Here is an 18,762-nt window from a genome sequence, read left to right on the forward strand (position 1 = left end):
GGATATGTAAAAACTTAACACCAAAAAAAAAAAAAAACCCACAAAATAATCCAATCAATAAAGAGGCAAAGGAACTGAATTGTACTTCACAGAAGAAATATGAACTTTCAAAAATACATGAAAAGGGCTGGGGTTGTGGCTCAGTGGTAGAGCACTTGCCTAGCATGTGTGAGGCACTGGGTTCGATCCTTAGCACCACGTAAAAAAATAAATATCCATCAACAACTAATAAGAATAATTTTTTAAAAATGTGAAAAAATGTTCAATATCTCTAGCAATTAGAGAAATGCAAATTCAAATTACATTGAGATTCTATCTCACCCCAATCAGAATGCCAATTACCAAGAATACAAATAACAATATATGTTGGCAAGGATGTGGGGAAAAAAGTCTACTCATACATTGCTGGTGGGACTGCAAATTGGTGGAACCACTCTGGAAAGCAGTATGGAGATTCCTTAGGAAACTTGGAATAGAACCACCATTTTGTCCATTTATCCTACTCCTCCCACTCCAAGGACTTAAATCAGCATACTACAGTGATACAGCCACATCAATGTTTATTGCATCGCAATTCACAATAGCTCAGCTATGAAATCAGCCCAGGTGCCCTTTAACAAATGAATAGATAAAGAAAATGAGGTATAACACAATGGAATATTACTCAGTCTAAAGAGGAATGAAATTATGGCATTCGCTGGTAAATGAAATGGAACTGGAGATATCATGCTAAGTGAAATAAACCAATCCAAAAAACTCTTAAGGCCTAACGTTCTTTCTGATATGTTCTCTGTAACGCACAACAAGTGAGGGAGGAAGAGAATAGAAATTCAGAGGTTTAGACAAAGGAGAATGAAGCAAAGGCAGGGGGGATGGGCACAGGAAAGACAATAGCATGAACCAGACATATGTTTCCTATGTTCATATATGAATACACTGCCAGCAAAGTTCCACATCATGTACAACCACAAGAATGGGGTCCTAATTTGAAAAAGTTATACTCTATGAATATATAATATGTCAAAATACACTCTGCTGTCATATATTTCTAAAAGGAAAAAAAAGAAACTCATCTCCTTTGCTACCTACCCATCATGGCACCCATGCAAGCACCCCACTCAAATCTCAACCATCTGGGTTTTTTTTTAACAACTGAACCACAATCAAAAGCTCTTCTTAATTAAGTTTCTGCTATTCCCTCATAGCATATCCAAGTGAAAGATCTGTGCTGTGATCTGGCTTTCTCCTCTTCACCCCATCCTGCTTCCTTCCCTTTACTCTTTACTGGTGTTCTTTCAATAAAGCTTTTGTACCTGCAAAATAAATAAATAAAGGAAAAAAATAAAACCTATTTCAAGACATACTACAGAACAATAGTAACCAAAACATCATGGTACTTGCATGAAAACACCTAGACCATTGGAACCGAATGGAGATCTAGAAATAAACCTACACATCAGTCAACTGATTCCCGATAAAGGCAACACAAAACATATATTGGAAAAAGGATAGTTTCCACAATAAATGGTACTGGGAAAATGACATTCATATGCGGAAGATTGAAACTTGACCCCTATCTCTCATCCTATGCAAAAATCAACTCAAAATGGAGCAGAGACCTAAACATAAGACCCAAAAGTATGAGCCTGTCAGAAGAAAACATGGAGATACTTAAAGACATTGTTATGGACAATTGTTTTTCTAGATATGACCCCAAAAAGCACAAAAATCAAAAGCACAAAAAAGCAAAAATTGAAAAATGGTATTACAGCAAACTGAAAAGCTTTTGCACAGTGAAGGAAACAACAGAGGAAAGAGATAACTATAGAATGAAAGAAAATATTTGCCAACTATTCATCTGGCAAAGGATTAATATCCAGGATACATAGGAACTCACAATAATACAGAAGTGGTCTAGTTTTTAAAAAGGGCCAGGATATAGGTACATGAAAAAGAAAAAAGCTCAGCATCACAAGTCATGAAGGAAATGCATATCAAAACCACAGTGATAGGGCTGGGGATATAGCTCAGTGATAAAGCACTTGCCTAGCATATGTGACACTCTGGGTTTGATCCCCAACACACAAATGCATGAGATCTCCTCTCAGTAAGAATGGCTACTATAAAAAATACTAAAGATAACAAATACTGGCAAAGGATATATGTAGAAAAGGGAATCTTTGCACAGTATTAATGGGATTATAATTTATTACAGTCATTAGGGAAAACCGTATGGAGGTCCCTCAGAAAATTAAAAATACAACTATCAAGATTGAGCAATTCAACTACTGGGTATATATCCAAAGGAAATGAAATTAGTATATCAAAGAGATCTCTGCACTCTCGTGTTCATTGTAGCACTATTCATAATCACCAAGAAAGAAAAACAACCTATGTGTCTCTCACTTAGGTGAAAAAAGAAATTGTATATATACACATATAAAAATTGTATGTGTACATGTATGGCATATATACACAATGGAATATTATTTGACTTTAAAAATAATGAAGTTTTGTCATTTGTGATAACATGGATGGAGCTAGGGATTATTATGTTAAGTGAAATAAACCAATAACTCAGGCATAGTAAGACAAGTAGAATTTCAGAGTTCACTCATGTGGAGGTGGGATGTGGGTGGAATGAGGAAATGTTGGCCAGTGAAGACTAAGTTACAGTTAGATAGGAATGAGAAGTTCTGGTGTGCTGTTGCACAGGAGAGGGTGACCATAAATAATGTACTGCACATGAATTTTGTAAGATCTTTTCATAAAGAAATAATAAAAGCTTGAGGAAATAAATATACTTATCCTTATTTAAACATTATACAATGTATCCATGTATTGAAACATAACATGATATACTATATGTACAGTTTTTATGTTTTAATAAATATTTTTAATTGTAAAAAATGGACATATGACATGAATCAACTTCTCAAGAAATACATGAAAAAATGCTTAAGTCACCAGGGAAATATGAATCACAATTACTTTGAAGGGTGGGCATGTAACTCATTGGTAGAATGCATGCTCAGCATGCATGCAGCCCTGGGTTCAAGCTCCAGCATCACCAAGAAGGAAAAAAATATATATGTTATAATGAGTTATCCCTGTTAGAATGGCTATCATCCAGACAACAAAAATTGACAATTTCTGATGAGGATGTAGAGAGAAAGGAATTCTTCTACAGTGTTGATGGATAAATTAGGACAGCCATTATGGAGAACAGTATGGCATATGGCGGCTCCTCAGAAAACTAAAAATAGATGTACTGTATTACTTCAGCTATCCCTCTTTCAGCATTTATGCAAAGGAAATGAAATCAGCCTACTAAAGAGATACCTGCATGCCCATGTTTATTGCAGCACTATTCACAATAGCTCACTATTCACAATAGCTCACCCTAGGTGCCCATCGATAGATGAACGAAAAAGAAAATGTATATACACAATAGAATGTTGTTAAGCCATAGAAAAGAATTAAATTGCTATTTGCAGCAAAATGGGTAGAATTGGAAGACATTATGTTAAATGAAATAAGCCAGACACAGAAAGATAAGTATCACATATTCTGTTGTGGAAATTAAAAACACCTGCTTGAACGTGAAATAATAATTGCCAGACGTTGTGTGGAGCAGAGTGTAGGACAGCAGGTACCACAGCACAGTTGGATGGAGGAGTGAATCTGTGTTCAACAACACAGGGTGACTGCAGTTCACATGAACCTAGAGTATGCTTTATGAAGATCTAGAAGAGAGGAGTTCACGGGATTCAAACAAAAACAAGGAGAGGAAAATGTTAATTTCTCCAATTTGATCAGCGAGCACTGTGTGCATGTTTTGAAACTGAACCCCATTAATATGTACAATTAATACATGTTAGTAGAAAAAAGCTCATCACTGTAATAAAGTATATATTGCAATATATGTAAAGAAGTTAAAGTCCTAGTTATTTTCTCCAAATGTGTATACCTCTAACATTGAAGCAGCATGTAGTATTAGGGACAGTGTAGTTTACCGGCAAGTATAGAATATAGAATATAATTCTTACTTTAAGGGACAAATAAGTTGTTGTTATTTTTTAATATTTATTTTTTTTTTGGGTTGAACACAATATCTTTATTTATTTTTATGTGGTGCTAAGGATTGAACCCAGGTCCTCACTCGTACTAGGTATGAGTGCTCTACCACTGAGCAACAACCCTGGCCCTAAATAATTTTTTTTTTCTCCATCTTATTTTGGGCCCCAATTTACTGGTGAAATTAAACACATTTTAAAAGGGAAGAAAATTGATGTAAGAGAATGGAAGTTCCAAAACATGACAGCATTTTTTTTTTTAATATTTAATATTTATTTCTTAGTTCTCAGCGGACACAACATCTTTGTTGGTATGTGTTGCTGAGGATCGAACCCAGGCCGCACGCATGCCAGGCGAGCGCGCTACCGCTTGAGCCACATCCCCAGCCCCATGACAGCATTTTTTGTAAATTTGAAATTGTGGAAAATAAAAAACTGAAAGGAAAACCTTTGGTTGGGTTGGGGCTGGGAGAGGTCTTCAGATCTAGGAAGGAACTCTTCAAATGTATCAAAGGAAAGGATTTGTCTAGATAAATCACTGCCTGTTCTTTAGATGAACAGGACAGTAAGTACACTACTGGAAAAGGGCACAACTTTTTTTTGAAGAAAAAGAATTAATATTGTATTTAAATAGAACAGATACTTGACAGGCTTCTCAGAAGGATCAGTTTGTGTATTGGAAGGGAGCTTTCAGACTGGCTGCTGGGCTGATCAGGGTAGAGCTGAAAGGTGCTTCACTTCTCTCTTACTGCTCCTCCACCTGATGTCTCCTCAGAGTCAAGATTAAACTACTTCACAGGTTTTATGGCTGGCCTCACTGAGCAAAAGCAAAGGCTTCCTGGCCCTTTTAAGACTAGTCCTGGAACAGGCACTGACTACTTCATTCTATCAATCAGAATAAGTCAGAAGGACAGCCAAAGTCTAGGGCAGAGGATGAACTCCACCTCCCTACCGAGTACAGCGGAATAGCCATACAGGAAGGAGGAAGTGGGTGGTAGCTGTCTTTGGAGACTGCTTCATGCGTAGCTAGCCATATAAGCTCACTTAAGCAGTAGTTAGAAGGCTTAAACGCCTGACACATCATTAAGGCCTATAAATAAAACCAACAAGAAAATGCCGCACCATATAGTTAGAACCTCTGAAAGAAGTGAACTACAAATTTAGGATCTACCTGAAGTATGATTCTTTTCATTATGGCATAATCAGGGCAATAAGAAATTGCATCAAGCACAGAGTAAAATTCAAATGAATAAGCTTTAATTTTTTTTTTAATTTTTCTGTTATATTTATTACTGTGCATTGTATTCTTTAATGTAGATTAACTGAACCTCTTAGCTTAGTATTTGTTAAAATATGAAAGTTTTAAGTCAAGCATTTTGGTACATGTTTGTAATAGCCACTCAGGAGGCTGGGACAGGAGGATTACAAATTTGAGGCCAGCCTCAGCAACCTAGCAAGACTCTTTCTCAAAATAAAAAGGCTTGAGATGTAGCCCAGTGGTAGAGCAACTCTGGGTTCAATCCCCAATACCACAAAAATCAATCAGTCAATGAGTACACACATTTGGTTGGATTTTTTAAAAATATTTTATTCATTTATTTTTTAGAGAGAGAGAGAAAGAATTTTAATATTTCTTTTTTTAGTCTTCGGTGGACACAACATCCTCGTTTGCATGTGTTGCTGAGGATCGAACCGGGCTGCACGCATACCAGGCGAGTGCGCTATCGCTTGAGCCACATCCCCAGCCCTGGATTTTTCATCTATTTAGATCCCTTGATTAACTCTCAAATTTTTTTTTCTTCTTTTCTAAGTGATTTATGTATAAAGTTAATACCAGTTGTCCCCAATAGGTGTTAACAAGGTGATATTGTTGCTAATTGTGGATACAGATTTTACTAATATCAGAATTTTTCCCCCAGGGAAAACAGAAATGGTTTATCAAGCAGAGCACAGAAGAATCAACTATTGGAAGAAAGCTTTCAGATCATAAATTAAACAACACACCAGATGCTGACTGGCTTCAACTCAAGCCTCTTGCTGGTATCAACAGTTCTAACTAAAGAGAAACTCTTAAAATATAAAAAATTGCGTCTAAACTGCACCTGTGTTGTTTAAAATTTTTTGTCCTTGTGGCTTCCCTAATACTAGTTTCTAAGCTGTTTTTCTTAAATGTAAATATTTCTTGTGTCTTATGATTTGTTTAGTTAATTTCACCCTTATGCTGAAAGTGGGCCAAGAACATTATGGGGCTAGAAACATTTTGCCCTTCTAGCTTAAGGAAAAAACATTTGAGGAAATCAAAGTCTTTCTAGGTAGTAAGTTAGTGTTTTACTTCTTGACAATGTGAAATCTCTCTCTTTTAAATGTGATTGGTTTAATGTGGAAAAAGGAAAATTGCCTTTGTGCTTAAAGGAGCATGGCCTTAGTCTTTATTAAAATCTGCTCTGTTTGTATTCTGACTGTTGTAGGTGATGAGTGAGGTAGTTTAGTTTTCAGGGGAACATAAAAATGTTTTTTAACCTAATTTTTCTCATTTTCTGTTTCAACTTATTTCCCTGATGGTATCAATGATTTTCTGCAAAAAAAATTAGCAGTCTTAGAATCTAATGGTATATAACTCTGCCCCAGAATGCAATTGGGAAGTATCAGGGTCTCTGTCATAAAAAAGAGCTTTGAAAAACTAGTTGAAAGGTCATCCCCAATTAAGAAAAAAGTTCCTTATCACATGTTTCTCCCCTGCATGGGATTCTGAACTTCATTCTACCAATGATCTTTCTCAGTAGCATTGCCATATAGGTGGAGCATTGAGGGATATAAAGAACTTTACCATCAACTAACTGTATGACTTGGAAAAGTTTTGTAAATTTTATTTGTCTTTGTTTTTTAAATAAGAAGTGGCTAGAGTGAGTTACCACTAAGATTCCTTTCTCTGAACATTTTGGGTTTATTTTATCTAGTTATTTAGTTGATGAGTTTCCAAAAACATTGTTTTGTGGGAATTGTTTCTAAATAATTTTAGGGAACTATATTTATCAGACTTATGTTCACTTAAGAAATGTTCATTGCATTGCTGTTCTGCCTGGGTTTAAAAATGAGCAAATATTCATGCATTTACTTATAAAACATCTCTCCTATAATTTAGGAACCGATGACTCAGTTGTTTCTGAAGATCGACTTAATGAAACTGAACTGACAGATTTAGAAGGCCAACAAGAATCCCCTCCTAAAAACTACCTTTGTATAGAAGAGGAGAAAATCATGGACCATTCTCACAGTGATGGATTACATACCATTCATGAGCATGATCTCCATGCTACTGCACATAACCATCATGATGAGAATAAAACTGTGCTGAGAAAACATAATCATCAGTGGCACCACAAACATTCTCATCATTCACATGGTCCCTGTCATTCTGGATCAGATCTGAAAGAAACAGGAATAGCCAATATAGCCTGGATGGTAATCATGGGGGATGGCATCCACAACTTCAGTGATGGGCTGGCAATTGGTAAGTGGACTATACTTGAAAGTTGGGTTATAATTTTTGTTTTGTTTTTTTGCAGTATTGAGGATTGAACCCAGGACCTTCCATACTGCTAGGCAAGAGCTCTACCACTGAGCTGTACCACAGCCCTTTTAAAATTTTGAGATAGAGTCTCACTAAGTTGTACAGGCTGGCCTAAAATTTCCAATCATTCTGCCTCATCCTCCAAAGTAGGTGGGATAACCTACATGGGCCATCACACCTGGCTAATTTGTTGTTCTTTAAAGATGCTTTTCTTCTTTCAAAATGTCCATATAATCCCATGAACTATAATTCATAAGACTAAAATTTATGTAGAGCTTATTAACAAATGTACTAGTATGTATTACTATGTCATTTAGTTTTTCCAAAGGATGTGTTTTCATGTTTTACAGATGTATTTGGAAATTAAAGGTAAAATTTCAGTGTTCATTTATTTTATTTTTTGGAAATTAAACAAATGTGTATAATATACTTCTTAACTTGATTTCTCAAAGGATAGTCACTTTATTGAAAAAGCTATTTTAATGTTACATTTTCAAATACATTTGTATATTCCCTAAAAGAAAACAGTTTAATTTCAATCTTGGAGTTTTTTCATTTTGAAAAGGTGAAGAAAATATTTACGACACGAAAAATCATCATAATAATACATTATAATACATTCAAATACATTATAATATTTTTGGTACCAGTGAATGAACTCAGGGGTGCTTAATGACTGAGCCACATCCCAGCCTTCTTTTTTTTTAAACAGGATATTACTAAGTTGCTTAGGGCCTTGCTGAGTTGTTGATGTTGGTCTTGAATTCGTGATCCTCCTGTCTCAGCCTCCTGAGTCACTAGAATTACAGGCATGCACCATTGTGCTTGGCAAATACATTAGAATCTTGCTAATGTGAACTCATCTTACCATTTTAGGAGAACATTAAATGTGATCAATATGTGACTATCTTTGAGAGAAACTATTAATTGCCCAAAAGCAGGCTTTGCTTTCTTTCAGAAAGCTGACTATATTTTTACATCTACAGTAACTATTAATACTAAAGAATAAAGGATTCTTCTGGTAGACTCATTATATGTACTCACTATATTTTCAAAAACTATAGTATGTAAAGTGAGTGAGTTATGCATATAAGTGAAATTAACTTAGATATGCAGAAGAGACAATCAGTCATCATTAATAAAAATGGAAAAACAGAAGAGCTGCAATATCACTTGTTTTTGTTTTAAATCTTCCTCAGGAGCGGCTTTCAGTGCTGGATTGACAGGAGGAATCAGTACTTCTATAGCTGTCTTCTGTCATGAACTGCCACATGAATTAGGTAATACAACCTTAAGAATTTTTACCAGATTTCTTCAAATCCAAGACTTTCCAATTGTAGACACTCCACACTTCAGAGATGTTAAAACAAAAAATGGCCAATAACAACTATGAGGTGTCGTTAATTGTAATTGTATATCCTGACATAAAATATGAAAAAAAATGTGTTTCTTAAGATTAATGAAATGTTCATTTCTGTGTGCTTTCCTTTGCATTCAGGAACATCATTATGTTATTATGTGAAAGAATCAGGGCTGGGGATGTGGCTCAAGCGGTAGCGCGCCTGCCTGGTATGCGTGCGGCCCAGGTTCTATCCTCAGCACCACATACAAACAAAAGATGTTGTGTCCGCCTAAAACTAAAAAATAAATAATAAAAAAATTCTCTCTCTCTCTCTCTTTCTCTATGTATCTATCTTTTAAAAAAAAAGAATCATAAATTATGACCAGTTCACTGAACATAATGTTTAAAAAAAAGTATTGTTTCTTAAGTACCTGATTTTACTGGTAACCCACTTTTGATTTTGTTTCATATACCATGCAAACTATTTATATTTTTAAAAGAATCAAGGCAAAGTTCACAGACTGCATAATTGGAAGTTGGCCTAGATGTGTGTAAGGCAGTCTTTTCTTCTTAAATACAGAAAGATACTGTCCCCAAAAGTGTACTGGATAATTATGAAAGAAATTGGACTACAGTCTTGACTAGCACTAGCACCAAGGGTTTGGAGTAGTGTTATTAACTTCTAATCCTCTTAAGCATGAGGTTTGATGATTCTTTATTTTATATGTATGTACATATAGACACACACACATATGTATGTGTGTGTATGTTTATTTTAATATTGTGTAATCTTAATACCCCAAAATCTTAACATTAATGTTTCATGTGTTTTAAAAAAGTGGACCTTAATGACCCAAAATTAATTTTTAAAACCACTTAAAAATATTTTTTAATGTTCTCTCATTGATTAATAGATTTTTTTCCTCTAATACTAAAAATGCACAATTTTCTATTTAGGTTGGGCTTTCTCCTTTATCTTTCTATTCACTTCTCTTTCCCTGTTATAGACTTATCATTTTCTTATGTTTATTGTGTAATCATTGTTATATGATCCAAGGAATATGTATGGGTATTTATATGCACGCATTTTTATATAAATAGTATGATGTTTATATCCCATTCTGTTTATTACCTTGTGTTACTACCATTGTGTTTTAAACTCTACTCAGTTACCATGAATTGATTTAAATTATTATTTCTACCAGTATGCATTCGCCACTTTTTGCATAGTTAGCACCTTGTGTTAGATGTATACCTTGTGGCCTTTTAATTTCCGGCCACCACAAATAATGGTACATTGAACATCTGTAAATGTAATACTTACTGATCTTGTGAGAATATATTTTATGCATATTCAAGGGACAGAATTGATGGGTCCTAAACATGCATACCTAAGAAATACCATATCATTATCCAAGTAAAGCTAGATTCATTGGCTTCACTGGTATAATTTCCAGCCAGCAATACCTAATGTTGCCATATCTCTGCCAAAATTTATCATTAACTGAATTGCTTGGTTTTGTTGACTTAATAAATGTCAAATATTGCTTTGTTGTTTTATTTGGTATTTATTAATCATCCACTATCTAATTTCTCTTTAACTTTAATTATAGTTAAAGATGTGAACATGCATTCATATAGAAAACATTAGAGGGAAGTGGAGATGGCATTAATTCAAAATAAAAGAACTCCACATTTTAAGAATCCGAGGAGTTTCTTCATGTGCTCTTTCTAATTTAATTTATTTTTGAAAACTCAGATCTGGCTATGAAATGTCATTATTAATTTGATTATATAATTGCCTTGATTGGTAGTAACCTTATTTGCTTGTTGTTAAGAAGGTTTATTTATTAATAGAATTTGCTTAAAAATCAGTATCACCCTACAAAAAGCAGGGCAATGTATTAGTACACACTTAGCATTCCTATGGTTTTGTTTACCTTGCCAATTTTGGGCACATTATGGTAAGTCTTGGTTTTATTCCATAATCCTTTCCCCATACGAGGTCATTGCTGCCTTTGTTGTGTTTTACTTGATCAATTTCCACAGTTGTACATTTCTGGCTTCATTTTGTTCTGTCTCATATGCCTTATTACCAGGTATAGCTTCTTAAATGAGATGTGCTTATATAATCAAAGTCTTCAGTTGCCTCCCTATGTATAAAGTAAAGCTAGATTCATTGGTTTCATTACAGTGGCCTTCATTTCTGCCCTCTGCTTACCTTTCCAGTCTTCCTCATAATACATCCTATTGCATATTTTCTACTTCACCTAAACACAGTTTTCCAGACAGGCTGTATGAGTACCTGAATCTTTTACTTTGATGATACCATCCTTCTTGATTTGTCAATACCTCTATCCTAATTTATCATGTTAAGTATGACTCTTACTTTCTCCATCTTCATTACTGTCACTTACTGCCCTATACCTTATATTACTCTTCCCTCTAAAATTTATCACTTTCAATCTGGGTGATCTTCCTTTTGGTACTTGGTGTATTTCTTTTTTTAGATGTTCCATTTCTTAAGCTATAGGATTTTTAATGTGCAGATACTGACGTTAGCCCAACTCCATAGCAAAACAAATCAGGATTTTCTATCAGCTTTTAAATATGAATAACATTTGTCCTCATATTTCAATCTTTCACTGTTAAAAAAAACAAAAAACTATTAGTAATAGATTTGTATTGTCACACACATATCCATCCATTGCATACTAGGAAAACCTCTAATTAACCTTCCTGGTCATCTATCCAGTGCCCCTAAATGAAACATGTCAGGCCACTTTGTGTTTAAATGTGGTTTTATTGAATTGTCCTAACTCTGGAGGAATCTAGTATGGCACAGAATTGAAAACAATGAATTTTAGAGATGAATGATAGTTGCTTTCTTGCTGCTTACTCCTTTGTCATTGAAGGAATAACACGAGATATTCTAGCAATGTGGAGAACAAATGCACTATATCAATTAATGTGTAAGTCAGCCCTTGAAATCCAATGCAGAACTCTGGGAAAAATCCTGGATTAGAGAACCTTCATGGGTCACTCAACCATTCAGACCTCAAATGTCTACCTGTTTTGTCCCCCAAACCAGACATCGAGATGGTGTCGCTGCTTTGAGAAGAAAATTAGCACAAAGTTTACTGAACTTTGTCAAAAAGGAAGTAGGTGTGACTTCATGAAGTGAAGCACCAACTGTAAATAACGGAAGTAAAAACATGATCATAAATCCTATGTTTTCCCTTGAAGACACAGCAATGGGGCAGTTTTGTAAAATAGGACCAGGTGAAAGTCCCTACTTAGATCATCTATTTTTATTTACTTGGGCAGGAACAGGATGTGGATATGGGCAGAGGAGCATCTTCCTCAGAACTTCTAAGCTCGGGGAAAATCATTCCTCTATAGACTGAAATAGCATAGCGGGTTAATAAGGAAGAAGTTGTTTACCCACTTAATAGGTTAAGATGTTGACAAAGCAATAATAGATCACATTTCAGGAAAATTTATTTAATTAAACCTGTTTGCCCTAATTATGTTTTTGATTGTGAATTCTTAAAACTATTACAAGATTTTCTTACTAATGTCATACCCCAAAGAAAACTGAGTATTTAAATTACATTGCAGTACATTGGAGACAATACATTGTTTTTATTTGGTTAGGAATATGATATGAACAACCCTTAGAACCTTAGAATGATAGAAAGCTCAGGGAGATTCACTCTTAAGAGGCATGAAGAAATTAAAACCATTGAGGAAGTAGCATGCCCATGAAAATGTTACCCTCAAGTGTGGTAATGGGTGAAATTGCCTGGCTTATTAGGTCTGTACTCTTCTATTTTTGCCAAACTGTAGCTGTATTTAAGTAAGTTACAATATTACTTTGTTGCATTCTCTTCCTTTTTTCACACACTCCTTCAATAAGCAACTGTTATAAGCATATGAAAAGTAATTTATAAGAAGGCCTGTAAAAAAAGTTTAGAAAGGGGAATGAAATTGGGGTTAATCCAGAAGAATATGTTATCTAAATTCTCTTCTTGATGTTGCATAATACATTTCAGCTTCAAATAACATTTTGATAAATAAATGTCATATTTTTAGATAGCTCAGAAAGTTAGATTGCTTATAATGTTTTCCTTTTCCTTTCAAGTACATTAAGGGTTAAACTGAAATCCAAAATAAAATTTCCATAATTTGCTAAATTGTCTGGGAACAATTAAATGGTCATTGTATAGATTTATATGGAATTCTCATGTATATAAATAAATAAGCATTACTTAAGGATAAAAATCTTAAAATATATTCTTGTTTCAAAAATATCAATAATTAATGTAGTTATAATATTGGATCATGTTAATTCAATAGCTTTGGCAAACACACCTCATTCATTGTCAGCAGAAAGAAAGAAGTTTAATTCATCAGATGATGAATAAACTTACATGTTCCATATAAATTACAGTTCTGGGATCCTTTGACTTACTTTTGAAATGTTTAAACAGATTTTTACTGAGAAGGGAGGTGGAGAAAATATGCAAAAACCTTTGAGAATTTATAATCTGAAATAAGACTAGGACAAAGATAGATTTTTAAGTGAAATCTATAATAATCTTGACATAAAGATTATTATATAAAATGGTACTGTTTATGCAGTCTGTAATTGGAAATAGATTTTTTTAATTTATATATGACAACGGAATGCATTACAATTTATATTACACATATAGAGCACATTTTTTCATATCTCTGGTTGTATACAAAGTATATTCACACCAATTCATGTCTTCATATATGTACTTTGGATAATAATGTCCATCACATTTCCACCATCATTTCTAACCCCATGCCGCCTCCCTTTCCCTCCTACCCCTCTGCCCTAACTAGAGTAATGAATTATCTAGCTCTAGTCTAAACCATATATGGCATAGAATCTGTATACTGAAAACCACAATCAACCAAAATGCTGTTGAAGGAGATACCAGGTTCATGGACCAGAAGTCTCAATATTGTTGAGATGTTAATTCTCACAGATGTAGTATGTTCATGTTAATTCAATAGCTTTGTCAAAAACCCTGCAGGCTCTTTTGCAAAGTATGTGAGCTTTAAAGAATTTTTATATGGAAAGGGAAAGGAACTTGAATAGACAGAAAATTTTGTAAAAGGACAACTAAGGTGATTTTGAAACAGTTGGGATTATAAAAGAATAGAGACATATATCAGTGAAATAGTTTAGAGCCTTCATATATATGCAGTTTATTTTCAACAGAAGTATAAAGGAAATTCAATATAGAAAGTCTTGTCAACCAAAGAGGTTGTAACTCTTGGATATTCATTTTCCAAAGAAACCCTTTGACCTGCACTTTGCGCCATAGACAAAAACAAACTCAAAATAGATCATCTATCTGAATGGAGAATTTAAAAATGTAACATTTCTAAAAGAAAACATAGGAGAATGTCTGTGTGTTCTTGGGTTAGGCAAACTGTTCCATGGCACTGAAGGCAAGATCAGCTAAGGAAAAAAGTTTAATACAAATGGACTTCATACAAATTAACAGCTTTACAAAAGACACTGTTAAGAGAATAAAAAGACAAGTCACAGTCAGGGAAATATTACTTGCAAAATACATATCTGACAAAAGGTCTTTAGGGCCATAATATTTGAAGAACTCTCAATTTAGTTATGGGAAGACAACCCAGCCTCCTTCCTGCAAAATGGGCAAAAGATTTGAATAGATATTTTACTAAATAAGGTGAACAGATGGCAAATAAACCTGAGGTTTTAGTGCTGGATTAGTGATTATTGTCTGGCAAGGATATGGAACAGCTAAAACTCTCATACATTGCTGATGAAAATGCACACACTTACTGTATGGCCCAGCAATCCCATTTATTAAGTATCTACCCAAGAGAAATGAAAACACAAAAGTTAATTTATGAGTAAGTATAGAGACTTTCTTCATAAGGACCCAATACTGCAAACAACCTAAATGTCTTTCAGATGGTGAATCAATAAAATATGATGCACCTATTGAATGAATATTATTGAGTAATAGAATGTATTTTCCTGATATGTATATAACAGGAAAAATATATATAATCTCTGTATATAGATGTGGATGAATTCTACAGGTATTATGCTAAGTGAAAAAATACAGACTCAAAAAATGCATCATGTATGGTACCATTCATGATGTTCTGAAAAAGGCAGAACTTTTAAGAATAACACAAAGCAGATCCTTGGTTGTCTAGGGGTGAGCAGTCTAAAGGAATTTATGGTGGTAATGAAACAGTTCCAGAGTTTGATGGTAGTTATGGGTATAATGATATGTGTGTTGGTCAAAAATTCATAGAATTCTACATTTTAAAAAAACACACACAATAAAAGTTATGTAAGTTGTGCCTTAATTTTTAAAAGTTAAAACTAAGTAGAGCTGCATCTTGAGTAGTTAATTCATGCTGTTTGGTTTCTACTTAAGAATGAACAAAATCATTGTATTATCCAATAACAGTGAAGCCACAAAGTTGATATGGTTTGTCTTGACAGGTGGTTCATTGAGTATTAAAATATGCTCCTTTTAAAACCCCATTATGAAACTCTAAAAGGAAACAATGTATTTCATAAATAAAAGACACTCCTGTAGTCTCATTTTGTATTACATAATCCCCTGCTAAATGAAATTAACCCTTAAGCACTGTCAAATTACTGAAAACATGGAATAAAAATTTGTGGAGGAAAGAGTTAGGTAGCTTGGAGGAAGCTGAGGGGAAAAAAGACAGGAGAAATTAACCAAATGCCAGGGGAGAAAAGAGGTAAAAGTCGATACTAAATCCCAAGTCTCATCAGGAAAATTAAGGTGCAGTATTTAGAGAAATTATATTCCATTATATATATCAAAGTGCATTCTACTCTTATGTGTAACTAATTAAAACAAATAAAAAATGAACTTTTAAAAAACGCAGTTTTTAGGATCTGAAGGGACAAGGTATAAGAACAGTATTAGGTGGAAACTAGAGAATGGCAATTTAAAAGTCATTGGAAGTTGTAATCCTCTGGAGTGTCATCTTGACTTTCCAAAGCAATAGTGCCTTTTGTGGTTGGTAGCAATTTGTTGGAATAGGGAAAAATAATGCCTTGTCACCAGTGTCTTTGCTGTCAACAGACTTGGACTTTGTATAGTATAGAAGAAATAGATCATGCATTTTTAGCATATACTTAAGTGTCCAAAAATTGTTTGGATGTTTATACATTTAGTAACTAAAACAAAAACCTGCTAAAATTAAAAGCAGTGCTTTTGACCCTTCTGTTTGAAGAGTATTATCTCTAGCAGAACTTTTATGGTTCTACTGATAATCTCCCTGAATAGTAATTAGTCATTTTCCTCCTAATATTGCAACTTAAGACAGAGTTGAGAACTCCATTTCATTACCACCCCAAATTCTCTTAGGCCTTAGCCTCTGGACAAAGATATGCTTTGTGTCCCTGAAGTTTTGCCTTTTCTAGAATACCATGTGAGTGAGATCGTACAGATTTTTGAATCTGGATTTTTTTCACTTGGCATAATGCATGTAAGTTTCATCCATGTAATGAGAATGATCGAATTATGTTCATATATGGATATGGCAGAATAAATTCCATTATTTTAGTGGAATTTAGCAAAATAAAATTTTAAAAGATTCATCTGTTACTATATGTATCAGGAAATGAATTTTTATTGCTCAGTAATATTTATCCCAAAGGTAAGTCACTTTGTTTATCCATTCACCCACTGAAAGACATTTAGGTTGTTTCCAGTTTGGGGTCTTTACATTGAAGGGAAAAAAAATCAGCTTGGTTTGTTTGTTGATCCATTGAGGCACTTGTGTTTATATCTTTAGAAAAAGAATTCTAAGATTTTGTCTTGCTTCAGCTCTGTGATCATGGATGATTACACAATCAACAGTGTACCCATCCTTCATCATCACAGGAACCCTACAGTGACTTGGGGCACAACCTTTTAAGAACCTGGTGTTTATTCTCTTTTAGGCATTGTTGATGCTTTAAAGAGCATCAGCCAGGACATTCATGTGCACCATTGTGGCAGCAAGGAAGATGGTGGGGAAAGTTCATTATTCTTCCACTTCTAAGATTTTCAGAATCAAGGTTTAATGGGGGGAGGGGGCAGAAATGGAAACAGCATAAAATGTACTTAAAGAACCTGTGATCTATATTCTTACTTAGGCCATTTCCCTTTGAAGAAAGAGCAGAAGTCAAAACAGAAAGCTCTTGTTACAAAAAGATGGTTCTTTTTTTTCTTCTTTTGTTAAAAAAATCTTTTATTTTGTTATTATACAGTAAAAGTGTCTTTGTGTATACAGTTCTTTGAATTTTAACATGTATACAGATATGTATAACCACCACCATCAGAATATCAGAACAGTTCTATCATCCCAAAACTCTTACCCCACACAATGTTATTAAAGATATATCTTTTAAATGTTATTCTTAATTTTTTTCTTCAAAAAAAATTTTTAAATCCTGTGGTTTTAAAACTCCCATGTCTTAATTGCAGGTGATTTTGCAGTTCTTCTTAAAGCAGGCATGACTGTAAAGCAAGCAATTGTGTACAACCTCCTCTCTGCCATGATGGCCTACATTGGCATGCTCATAGGCACAGCCGTTGGTCAATATGCCAATAACATCACACTTTGGATCTTCGCAGTCACTGCAGGCATGTTCCTCTATGTAGCCTTGGTGGATATGGTAAGATATTTTTTATATACATACATATTTTGTTGTTATTGTGGTAAAACCTGAAAATAGAATGTAGCTTACAAAAATGGAAGAAATCTTTGAAGTCAAAATTTTTGAAAATATAAAACATCTTAAAGATAGGTTTAACTTTAGTTTAAAGTTAATAATTTTGCTTTATATCCCAAATATGGCAGAAATGTTTCTATAGAACTAGTAATTTGGTTCATTTCTTAAATTTTGTAACTTGATATTACATCCACTTTTCTTCTATCACATGGCCTCATTTCATAGTTATATGCCTAAATTTTTAATCAAAATATTAATGCCTGTTTATTGTGTAAAGTTTAAAAGCTGTAAATGAAAAGAATTAAACGTTGATATTGTGTAACCCAGCGGTGGCTGTTTTCCTTTTCTCAGGTCCCTCCATGCTCTTGTCTATACTTCTCGGCTGATAGTCTTGCTTCTTATCATGGACACAGTGAAACCATCACGACACCTTCCCAAGTTCCTGTTCCACTTACCTTTTCTTTTATTTATGACCATTTACCTACCTTCCTTTTATTGTGAAGAAATATCCATGTTCTAGCTAAGGCCAGTTTCTTCAAACTGTTCCCCAGAACCATCTGTCATGCCATGTGCCTTCAGTTCTTCTCTCTTTCCCAGCTCACTCTGCCCTCACTGTCTGACCATTCCTGTTAACATATATACCACATTACTTTTTCCCTTCTTGAAAAGGTAATGGAGAGGAAGCTCACTCAGCTCTGATTTCTGTTTTTGCTGTCACCTTGTTGCTCTCTTTCCTCTTTTAGAAAATCATCGTCTATGTTTTCTCAAGTCTGACCACATCAGTTTTCTGACTGCTCTGCCAGAACTGCTTTTGTTGAGTGTACCATTGATCACAGCATTATTAAGGCCACTGGTCATTTTCTAGTCTTCATTTTTGATGCCTTAACAGCAGCATCTGACAGTTGATCCTCCTTTCCTGTTTGAAATTACTTTCTTGTAAGTAGGCTTTTATAGGACCATAATTTCCTAACCTCCTTCCCACCTT

General features: G+C 34.3%; 1 protein-coding gene across 2 annotated transcripts in view; it reads left to right on the plus strand.

Annotated features, from left to right (window-relative positions):
* Slc39a10 (solute carrier family 39 member 10) overlaps positions 1–18,762 on the plus strand; it is a 62,478-nt gene that overhangs the window by 38,894 nt on the left and 4,822 nt on the right. For both annotated transcript variants that reach the window (XM_026408849.2, XM_026408851.2), the window contains exons 6-9: positions 5,996–6,116; positions 7,219–7,587; positions 8,847–8,927; positions 17,530–17,720. In XM_026408849.2, coding sequence (XP_026264634.1) covers positions 5,996–6,116; positions 7,219–7,587; positions 8,847–8,927; positions 17,530–17,720 — 762 coding nt within the window. The remainder of the gene's footprint in view (positions 1–5,995; positions 6,117–7,218; positions 7,588–8,846; positions 8,928–17,529; positions 17,721–18,762) is intronic.

Source organism: Urocitellus parryii, chromosome 1, assembly GCF_045843805.1.
Source record: "Urocitellus parryii isolate mUroPar1 chromosome 1, mUroPar1.hap1, whole genome shotgun sequence".
Taxonomy (NCBI): Eukaryota; Metazoa; Chordata; class Mammalia; order Rodentia; family Sciuridae; genus Urocitellus; species Urocitellus parryii.